At 47.9% G+C, this 11,884-nt stretch overlaps 1 protein-coding gene across 1 annotated transcript in view; it reads right to left on the bottom strand.

The window, feature by feature from the left end:
- LOC309554857 (cytochrome P450 3A24-like) overlaps window positions 1-11,598 on the bottom strand; it is a 73,675-nt gene extending 62,077 nt beyond the window's left edge. The window contains exon 1 of the mRNA XM_082256580.1: window positions 11,439-11,598. Coding sequence (XP_082112706.1) covers window positions 11,439-11,509 — 71 coding nt within the window. The 5' untranslated portion in view covers window positions 11,510-11,598. The remainder of the gene's footprint in view (window positions 1-11,438) is intronic.
- Window positions 11,599-11,884: the final 286 nt, after the last annotated feature.

Here is an 11,884-nt window from a genome sequence, read left to right on the forward strand (position 1 = left end):
CCTCCTTGTCCGGCGTTCGCGCTGTGTGGGGAGGTTCTGAGGGAGCTGCCTGGGGAAGCGAGCATAGAAGCCAGACTTCTGTGTTTACAAGTGACAGAAGAGCGGTAACAGTGAATATGGCCAACCCGGGGCCTATATTAAGGTAGGGGCCTGGAGCTGCAGCTCCAATAGCCCCTATGTTAATCTGGCCCTGGGTGTTACCTATGTATAAGCTGACCTATATCAGCAGGAACTGTCCTAAGAAATATGAAAAGTTCTGGCAGCCATGGCTGTTATGAGTGTTAACTGTGTATTTTCTGTAGGTGATCTGTACTATTATTACATGTTGGAGATTATCTTTTGCTACTCATGTCAGTCTGACATTCCTTTGCATGTACACCACGCATCTTCTGTATGGTGGCATTTTGTTATTAGGTTGATATGTTTTGTCATGTTTTTCCTTTGCTATAATTGTACCACAAATCTGTTAAATAACTAATCCTGGTTTAAAAAAGAAAGAGGTTCTAAAAAGCCTCAAGGTTTTTTACCTTAATGCATTCTATGTATTAGGGTAAAAAACCTTCTCTCCTGCAGGATCCCCCTGCCCAGTGGCGGCCCGTGCATAGGGGGCGCCAGGGCGCCGCCCCCCTACCCCTAAAAAAAAAAAAAAGAAAAAAAAACAAAAAACGAACAAATAAAGTTGTTCAAAAAAAAAAAAATTGGGTTCGCCGGCCTGAACCCAAGGAAATGGTGGCTGGGGGGGGGGGGGGGTTACGTCCCAGAAGAGGCGCCGATTGGCTGCCTTCTGGGGGAGTAGGGGGGTATCCTGGGCGCAAGTCTTTGCGGTTGGACACCCCCACTTTCTGATATCCTGGCTGTGATTGGTCCAGTCTACAGCCTGGACCAATCATCATCCAGGATATCGCTGACATCGCAATGGGGGCGGTGCCGGTGCGTGCGTCAGTCACTCACCGTCACCGCCGCTCAGAGAAGAGGAGAGGCTGCCCGCCGGTTCCCGCCGCCGAAACGACGAGGGAGAAGGACCCGCCGCAGAAGAGGAGGAAGAAGCTGAGCCGCGCCGCCGCCAGGTAAGTTTGAAGGGAGCATGCACGCTGGCACTCTGCAATCATTGGGGGACAATGCTGGCGCTCTGCAATCATTGGGGGACAATGCTGGCTCTCTGCAATCATTGGGGGACAATGCTGGCGCTCTGCAATCATTGGGGGACAATGCTGGCGCTCTGCAATCATTGGGGGACAATTCTGGCGCTCTGCAATCATTGGGGGACAATGCTGGCGCTCTGCAATCATTGGGGGACAATGCTGGCACTCTGCAATCATTGGGGGACAATGCTGGCACTCTGCAATCATTGGGGGACAATGCTGGCACTCTGCAATCATTGGGGGACAATGCTGGCACTCTGCAATCATTGGGGGACAATGCTGGCACTCTGCAATCATTGGGGGACAATGCTGGCACTCTGCAATCATTGGGGGACAATGCTGTGGCACTCTGCAATCATTGGGGGACAAAGCTGTGGCGCTCTGCAATCATTGGGGGACAATGCTGTGGCGCTCTGCAATCATTGGGGGACAATGCTGGCGCTCTGCAATCATTGGGGGACAATGCTGTGGCGCTCTGCAATCATTGGGGGACAATGCTGTGGCGCTCTGCAATCATTGGGGGACAATGCTGTGGCGCTCTGCAATCATTGGGGGACAAAGCTGTGGCGCTCTGCAATCATTGGGGGACAATGCTGTGGCGCTCTGCAATCATTGGGGGACAATGCTGTGGCGCTCTGCAATCATTGGGGGACAATGCTGTGGCGCTCTGCAATCATTGGGGGACAATGCTGTGGCACTTTGCAATCATTGGGGGACAATGCTGTGGCGCTCTGCAATCATTGGGGGACAATGCTGTGGCGCTCTGCAATCATTGGGGGACAATGCTGTGGCGCTCTGCAGTGATTGGGGACAATGCTGTGGCGCTCTGCAGTGATTGGGGACAATGCTGTGGCGCTCTGCATTGAAAGGGGCTCGCACGCTGAACTCTGCATTGATGGGGGCACGGAACAGTTGCATTGAAGGGGGCACGCACGCTGAACTCTGCACAGTGTTTATTGCATTGAAGGGGGCACAGCACAGTTGCATTGAAGGGGGCATGCACGCTGAACTCTGCATTGTGGGGGCACAGCACAGTGTTCATTGCATTGAAGGGGGCACAGCACAGTTGCATTGAAGGGGGCATGCACGCTGAACTCTGCATTGTTGGGGCACAGCACAGAGTTCATTGCATTGAAGGGGGCACAGTGTTTATTGCATTGAAGGGGGCACAGCACAGTGTTTATTGCATTGAAGGGGGCACAGCACAGTGTTCATTGCATTGTGGGGGCACAGCACAGTGTTTATTGCATTGAAGGGGGCACAGCACTGTGTTTATTGCATTGAAGGGGGCACAGCACAGTGTTTATTGCATTGAAGGGGGCACAGCACAGTGTTGCATTGAAGGGGGCATGCACGCTGAACTCTGCATTGTTGGGGCACAGCACAGTGTTCATTGCATTGAAGGGGGCATAGCACAGTGTTTATGCTGTGGCGCTCTGCATTGAAAGGGGCTCGCACGCTGAACTCTGCATTGATGGGGGCACGGAACAGTTGCATTGAAGGGGGCACGCACGCTGAACTCTGCACAGTGTTTATTGCATTGAAGGGGGCACAGCACAGTTGCATTGAAGGGGGCATGCACGCTGAACTCTGCATTGTTGGGGCACAGCACAGAGTTCATTGCATTGAAGGGGGCACAGTGTTTATTGCATTGAAGGGGGCACAGCACAGTGTTTATTGCATTGAAGGGGGCACAGCACAGTGTTCATTGCATTGTGGGGGCACAGCACAGTGTTTATTGCATTGAAGGGGGCACAGCACAGTGTTTATTGCATTGAAGGGGGCACAGCACAGTGTTTATTGCATTGAAGGGGGCACAGCACAGTGTTGCATTGAAGGGGGCATGCACGCTGAACTCTGCATTGTTGGGGCACAGCAGTGTTCATTGCATTGAAGGGGGCATAGCACAGTGTTTATTGCATTGAAGGGGGCACAGCACAGTGTTTATTGCATTGAAGGGGGCACAGCACAGCACAGTGTTTATTGCATTGAAGGGGGCACAGCACATTGTTCATTGCATTGAAGGGGGCACAGCACAGTTGCATTGAAGGGGGCATGCACGCTGAACTCTGCATTGTGGGGGCACAGCACAGTGTTTATTGCATTAAAGGGGGCATAGCACAGTGTTTATTGCATTGAAGGGGGCACAGCACAATGTTCATTGCATTGAAGGGGGCATGCACGCTGAACTCTGCATTGAAGGGGGCATGTACACTGGTCTCTGCATTGAAAGGGGGCATGTACGCTGGTCACTGCATTGAAAGGGGGCATATACCATCTCCTGTACCATGACCTGTGACATGCCTATACCATATCTGTGCCATGCCTATACCATCACCTGTGCCATGCCTGTACCATCACCTTTGCCATGCCTATACCATCACCTGTGCCATGCCTGTACCATCACCTATGCCATGCCTATACCATCACCTGTGCCATGCCTGTACCATGACTTCAAAGTCACGCAATTTTTTACTGCGTTTTTTGACGCGAAGCAATACCTATTACATTTTTCTTTTTGCGCCCCCCCAAAAATTTTGAGCACCAGCCGCCACTGCCCCTGCCCCCCTTACTCTTACCTAAACCCAATTCGATCCAGTGACGTGCACGAGAGCAGCGTCTCCTACCACTGTCTCCCTCCTTATTGGGCACATTGATAGCAGCAGGAGCCATTGGCTGTCAATCAACTCCAAAGGTGAGGGAGTTGAGGAAACAGGAAATTATAGAAGCTATACAAGTTGTTATAGAAGCTGTACACTCACTACTTTACATTGTAGCAAAGTGTAATTTCTTATTTACAAAAATGTGAGTGGTGTACTCACTTGTGAGATACAGTGTGTGTATATGTATATGTATATATGTATGTGTGTGTGTGTGTGTATATACAGTATGTGTGTGTGCCTCTGTGAACAGGCAGCAGCTTCAGCTGCCCACAGTTAAAATGGCTGCAGCCAGACTTAGTAGAGGGAGATTTCTGCAGCATATTTGGAAAGTACAGAATCACAATACTGTGTATGGATAAAATAATATGCAAAGTGATTGGAGGGAAGCTTCAGAATGGCAAAGAAGTTTTTATTACAAATTATGAGAGCAGTCTGCAGTTCCTCTACAAATGAGCCTACAGCTAACATGGAATTTCTATTTAGGTCTATCTCCATAGAATATACCGTATCTACTAAGATTTCAGGTTATTTTCTCAGACTATGGATATGTGCGTCTTCCACCCTAGTGTGCTGCTAATTTCCATCTATTCCTCTAAACAGACATTACAAGATAATCAAAGGACGGCACCTGCACTGCTTCCTATTATTAAGGTTGAGATTTCTCTTGTGAATTGGCACAGTAACAACAATAAGAATAGAATATTATTTTATGGATTGCCTCTCCCTTCCCTTTGTACATATTGACTCTATCCCTCTCTGCAAATAACTTCTTGCCAACCAACTGCCGTACTTAGATTGGCTCTGTCCCATGAAATGACATACCTGCACGTAGGGCTGGGCGATTTTGCCTAAAAAAAAATAGAAAAATTTGAGTTTCGATTCGATTTTCGATTTTTTTTTTCCAAGTGCAGTTAAAAAATAACTGCAGAGTCTGGAGGGAGGACTGAGGAGAAGAAGCGCTGTATGTGTGTATGTGCGGGCGGTGCATCTGTACAGGGGCTGTGCTGTGATAGGTACAGTCCAGAGAACGAGTCCACAGTAACCGGCCACCTTTTTTAGTTTGACTTTTAAACTTTTTTTTTTTTCAAACTCGAGTTTTTTCTACAATACTTTTTTCTGCCTTGTGCAGCCACCGAACTCCCCAGTAACGGACCACCGCCGCGCCTGGATGTGACGTCAGCTGCGGGGCGGGCGGTGCGTCTGTACAGGCCGGAGGCTGCGGCGCGCTGTGATAGGTACAGTCTCCCCGGCCTGGATGTGACGTCAGCTGCGGGGCGGGCGGTGCATCTGTACAGGCCGGAGGCTGCGGCGCGCTGTGATAGGTACAGTCTCCCCGGCCTGGATGTGACGTCAGCTGCGGGGCGGGCGGTGCGTCTGTACAGGCCGGGGCTGCGGCGCGCTGTGATAGGTACAGTCTCCCCGGCCTGGATGTGACGTCAGCTGCGGGGCGGGCGGTGCGTCTGTACAGGCCGGGGCTGCGGCGCGCTGTGATAGGTACAGTCTCCCCGGCCTGGATGTGACGTCAGCTGCGGGGCGGGCGGTGCGTCTGTACAGGCCGGGGCTGCGGCACGCTGTGATAGGTACAGTCTCCCCGGCCTGGATGTGACGTCAGCTGCGGGGCGGGCGGTGCGTCTGTACAGGCCGAGGCTGCGGCGCGCTGTGATAAGTACAGTCTCCCCGGCCTGGATGTGACGTCAGCTGCGGGGCGGGCGGTGCGTCTGTACAGGCCGGGGCTGCGGCGCGCTGTGATAGGTACAGTCTCCCCGGCCTGGATGTGACGTCAGCTGCGGGGCGGGCGGTGCGTCTGTACAGGCCGGGGCTGCGGCGCGCTGTGATAGGTACAGTCTCCCCGGCCTGGATGTGACGTCAGCTGCGGGGCGGGCGGTGCGTCTGTACAGGCCGGGGCTGCGGCGCGCTGTGATAGGTACAGTCTCCCCGGCCTGGATGTGACGTCAGCTGCGGGAGCGGGCGGTGTGTCTGTACAGGCCGGTGTTGTAAAATTTTGTCGGACCCGTGAAAAAAAAAATCGGACCTCGTCACTTCCGGTGACAGAGCATCACAAAACAGCTGATAGGAGTCGTCCGTGCGCATGCGCAGAAGACATTTTTCGAGGTTTGGAAAAATTATAACAGAGAGCGGACAGCTGATTGAGAGGAGGCGGGGCTGAGGTGCGACGGAGGACACCGCCGCGTCATCGAGACATTAGGGACGGAGGCACATATGCAGAGCTGGCGGAGGAGGCGGGATGGAGGTGCGGCCGTGTAATAAATGCAGGGCTTAAGCGACTCCTTCTGTTTTATTATCTTTAGTACTTATCGTATTATTTATCCTTAGGATTTCATTACATTTAGTATTTCCTATTTTGTATTATATAAATACTAAATGTTATGAAATCCTAAGGATAAATAATACGATAATTGCTAAAGATAATAAAACAAGGAGTCGCTAAAGTCCTGCATTTATTACACGGCCGCACCTCCGTCCCTCCTCCTCTATTCAGCTCTGCAGATGACGCGGCGGTGTCTTCCGTCCAACCTCAGCCCCGCCTCCTCTCATTCAACTGCCCGCTATGTGTTATAAGTTTACCAAACCAAGATAATGTCTTGTGCGCATGCGCACTTGAGACTCCCATCACCGGAAGCGCGCTGTGATAGGTAAAGTCTCCCCGGCCTGGATGTGACGTCAGCTGCCGGGAGAGGACGCGGGCGGTGCGTCTGTACAGGCCAGGGGCTGTGATAGGATAGGCACCTATCCTATCACAGCCCCTGGCCTGTACAGACGCACCGCCCGCTTCCTCTCCCGGCAGCTGACGTCACATCCAGGCCGGGGAGACTTTATCTATTACAGCGCGCCGCAGCCCCGGCCTGTACAGACGCACCGCCCGCCCCGCAGGTCCGTTACTGGGGAGTTCGGTGGCTGCACAAGGAAAAAAATATTGTAAAAAAAACTCGAGTTTAAAAAAAAAAATCGTTTCCAACTAAAAAAAATCGATAAATCGATTAAATCGATTTATCGCCCAGCCCTACCTGCACGTAGTTTCGTGGGACAGCTAGTGGGGACACACGCCGACTGGCCACAGGGGGAGCCAATCAGCGTGTCCCGCAGCTGCGATGTCCGCCGGGCACCCGCGATCGCTCCCCGTGGAGACAGAACGGCGGTCTGCCTATATAAACACGGCAGATGGCTGTTCTGTCAGTAATGAACACAGGGATCCTATGTACCTCCTATTTAGGAATATAGGTCATTGTGTTCATCCAGCAAGCCCATCCCCCACACAGTTAGAAAGCACCTCCTAGGGACACATTTAACCCTTTGATCGCCCCTGGTGTTAACCCCTTCCCTGCCAGTGCCATTAGTACAGTAACAGTGCCTATTTTTAGCACTGATTACTGTAGTAATGTCACTGGTCCCCCCCCCCAAAAGTGTAATAAAATGTCAATTAGGTGTCCGATCTGTCCCCTGCAATCTCGCAGTCCCCCTAAAATTCGCTGATCACCGCCATTAATAGTAAATAAATAAAATAAAAATGACATAAATCTTTCCCCTAGGTTGTAGACGCGATAACTTTTGTGCAAAAAATCAATATTCACTTATTGGGATTTTTTTCTACCAGACATATGTTGCGGAATACAAATTGGCCTAAAATTATGAAAAAAATGGGATTTAAAATGTTTTATTTATTGGGAATGTTGTATAGCAGAAAGTAAAAAATATTGTTTGTTTTTTCCAGAATTGTCGCTCTTTTTTTGTTACAAGCGCAAAAAAAAAAACAAAAAAACAAAAAAAAACGTACAGGTGATCAAATACCACCAAAAGCAAGCTCTATTTGTGGGAAAAAAGGACATTACGTTTTTTTGGGTATAGCGTCGCACAACCGCCCTACTGTCAGTTAAAGTAACGCAGTGCTGTATCGCAAAAAATGGCCTGGTCAATAAGGGGATAAAACCTTCCAGTCCAGAATTGGTTTAACACTAATTTTGTTGACATAAAATTTTGTTATATAAGACAATGCTGTCCTTCAAGGTCATCACCGATATTCAGTGACAAACTTTATGCAGCGCGATTCCCTTTGCAAAAGAAAGACAAGGTCAGAGCAGTAAGCCTGTGTTCACTATTGAGTTTGAGTGTTTACAGGTTTTTATCTCCTGCCTGTGGAAGCAGATTCATTTTATCTTATGTGTCCATGCACATTAGGGCTTTTAGAGGCATATTTCAAGAGGAGATGGAAAAATCCATCAAAAGTGCGTTTGAGAGGAGTTTTCAGGCAGAAAAAATGCAAAAAGCTCAAAAACGTGCACATTTAGGAGCATTAGACGTTTCCAAGTGTGCATTGATTATAATGAGCAGAGGGGAATATTTTGGAGAAAAACGCTTATAAAAGTAAATTCCCATAAACTCTCCTGCAATACGAACTACTTTGAGCATTTTTTATGCTGCTTTCCCCGGCGTTTTTTTCTGCTCCTAGTGCGAATGGACCCCAAAGCATTTTTTTGTGCATTTAAAGCGGAATTCCACCCAAAAGTGGTAGATGTGCTTATCTGTCTCCTCCCCCCTTCTGGTGCCACATTTGGCACCTTTTGGGGGGGGGGGGAGAAGGTACATTTTTTTGACAGGTACTCGTCCAGATCTCGCCGCGGTGAGGTCCATCAGAAGTTCGACCCCCTCCTCCTTCCCTCCTGCCGGGCCAGTCAGGGCCACATTTGGCACCTTTCGGGGGGGGGAACGGGTACCTCTTTTTGACAGGTACTCATCCCCACTTCCATCAGACCTCGCCACGCTGAGGTCCGTCAGAAGTTTGGCCCCCCCTCCTCCTTCCTGCCTGCCAGGCCATTCAGAAAGTACAGTGCTCTTCATGCATGTGCAGTAGGGAATCAGCTGTGAAGCCACAAGGCCTCACTGCCGGTTTCCCTTACAGGTTATGGTGGTGGCAGCACACGAGAACCGATGGGAACATCGGCTGGGGTGCCGACATCGCTGGATTCCTGGACAGGTAAGTGTTCGAATATTAAAAGTCAGCAGCTACAGTATGTGTGGCTGCTGACTTTTCATTTTTCCGTGGGGGGGTGGAACTCTGCTTTAAATTGAGCATTTTTAGGCTTAATCATTTTTTATTTAGCCAATGGAAACCTAATTACTAGGAGGAGGAGATGGTTGTTAGGTTCTCTTTTTCTGGCATTTTTCAGGGCCTTAAATTAAAGTCTATAAAGACAAAAACAGGCGATCATGCCCCTAAGGGACCATGCACACTGGCTTAAAAATGGCTGCTTCTACAAGAGTTTTGCGTGTTGCCTGTAGAAGCAGCTCAATGTTATCCTATGTGTCCAGGCACATTAGGACAATTAGAGGCATATTTTAACCACTTGCCTTCTGAGCACTTTTACTTCCTTCCTGCCCAGGCCAATTTTCAGCTTTCAGCGCTATCACACTTTGAATGACAATTGCACGGTCATGCAACACTGTACTCAGATTAAATTTTGATAATTTTTTTAAACTAATAGTTTTTTTTTTTTTTTTTTGTGGTATTTAATCACTGCTGTTTTTTTTTTTTTTTTTTACTAAATAAAAAAAAAAGCCCAGAAAAAAAACTAAAATGTTTTTCATAGTTTATTATAAAATTATGCAAACAAGTAATTTTTCTCCTTCACTGTTGTGCACTGATGAAGCAGCATTGATGAGGCACTGATGGCCACTGATAGACTCTGATGAAGCAGCACTGGTGGGCACTGATGAAGAGGCACTGATGAGGTTGCACTGATAGGTGGCACTAAAGGGCACTGAGAGGCGGCACTGATAGCCACTAGTAGGCAGCACTTATGGGCACTGGTAGGCGTAACTGATAGGTGACATTGATGAGGAGGCACTGGTGGGCACTGTTGGGGCAGCACTGGTGGGCACTGTTGGGGCAGCACTGGTAATCAGGGCACTGATAATCAGTCCCCTTATCAGTGTAGATGTTACTTTCACACAAGCCGGATATCGTCTATCTTCCCCCCTCCTCACGCTGTCAGCATGAGGAAAGGAATGCCCATCTTGATCAGCTGATTGGCTCTTTACCCCAATCTGTGATCAGCTGTGTCCAGGGGAGCAGCTGCGTGGGGTGGGCACGATCACGGGGGGACATCATATGACGCACTTGCAGAACTGGCCAGCCACACTGTAGCTATAATTCAGCTTTAGTGCAGTCTGCAAGTTGTTAAGCTCATCGTTTAGGCAGGAAAACCGCTAAACTCGCCTAAACTATGTACAAAAACGCTCTATATGAGCGTTTTTTTTTCTGCCAAGGGAACTGCCATTTTTTTTTTAGCCCAGTGTGCATGGAGACAAAAAGTTCCTCAACTTTTTCTGAGCGTTTAGCAACAACATATTGCTCAGAATTGAAAGCACTTCTTCTGGAGTTGAGCATTGAAGTGCATTTAGGATCGCTCAGTGTGGGTAGGGTTAAATGCTAACAATATTCATTATACTAATCCCATAATCAGAGCTGACAGTCCTATTTATATGGGGCTGTGGCACTATTTTTTTTTTTTTTTTAGAAGGATGCTGTTTATATATGCAAGTGTCACTATGAGTGCCGGTTCACACTGATCCGACTTGGTCGCCTGACAAGTAGCTTCCAATGCTGTGCAATGGAACCGTTCTAATCAGAGCGACTCAAGTCGCTCCGACTTAGAATAAGGTTCCTGCACTATTTTTTTGCAAAGTCGGAGCGACTTGCATTGACTTCCATTATGAGAAGTCGTTGCAAGCTGCGCCGAAGTCGCGGTGCACGGGAGACTTCATAAGTCACCCGAAGTCGGGGCGACTTTGAGTCGGATCAGTGTGAAGGGACACTGAACCTCATGTATAACATTTGTTCTAAAAAAATAAATAAAAAAACTCTCATTGCCTGTATCAACCAGACAACTTTCAAGTGTCATTATGTAGTCAGTGTTTAAAAGGCAACAAGAATACATTACTTCCATATACAGGCTCTATGTCATGCTTTTGATTTGGGGAAAAGGTAAAAAAAAATGTAATAACAAAAACAATGCCTTTTGAGCAGCTATGCACACTGCAGCTCAAAAAAAAATGCTGCTTTTATTTCAGCTTGAAGAAGCTTGTACTTTTTTGGGCTCTTTTGCACGTTTTTTGAGCTTCTTTGAGCTTCTCTGAGCTCCTTTGAGCATAAGCATTTTTTTTTTCACAAACCCGCCCCTCAGTTAATGTGTCTAATTTTGTTTGTGTGTTTTTGAGCTTCTTTGAGCTTTTTCATGCTCAGCCACGTTTTTTTTGTGCGTTTTTGGGCACTTAGGCATCTTTTCTGCTTGAAAGCTTCTCTCAAAAGCGCTTGTTTGGTGGGGTTTTTTTTCTGCCTGTAAGAGCATATGCCTGTAAACTCCTGAAAATGCCATAGTGTACATGGACACATTAGCTAACATGGAGTGGAGTTTCCAGGCAGAAAAAAATTGAGCTCAAAGCCTGTAGGAGCAGCTTCTTTGAGCTTCTTTTAGCTGCAGTCTGCATGAGCCTTAAAACAATTTTAAATGAGTGCACAGCGAAAAATTATACAAAGTCTATATAAATAAAATAAGCACACATTTGCAGAGAGTATGTAAAAGTAATCGGTTAGTTAGGAAACAATGAATATACTCACAAAGCGAGAAGTGCCAGCAAAAGGATTAGCAGAATCCATGTTTCTTTGGAGAACTCTGGGAGGAAATACATGTTTTTATCTTCCTTAGATGCTGGACCTTCCCTTGTATATACTAGATCTTTCCCTTCTTCTTCCTCTTCTTCTTCTTCTGCACTTCTGACTGTGTGCACTATGGCAGCTGCTGATATAGTGTTTCCTGTACAGTGGTGACGTCACATTATAGGAGGAGATCAGTGACAAAGGCCAGAGGCCCAGCGTATGGGTGCGTCCGGAGAAAGCACATATTAATGTTTTACTGAGCTTGGAGGAGGGAGTAAATATAAGAAGGAAGGAATATTACAGAGTATCAAATGTTCAGCTTCAGCTACATATCGTACTTTACTATTTTTTGTAATGTAATGTTACTGATCCCAGATGGGTGATCATACTCATTGTTCTTAAGGCTC

Source organism: Pelophylax lessonae (assembly GCF_965119305.1).
Source record: "Pelophylax lessonae genome assembly, chromosome: 1".
Taxonomy (NCBI): Eukaryota; Metazoa; Chordata; class Amphibia; order Anura; family Ranidae; genus Pelophylax; species Pelophylax lessonae.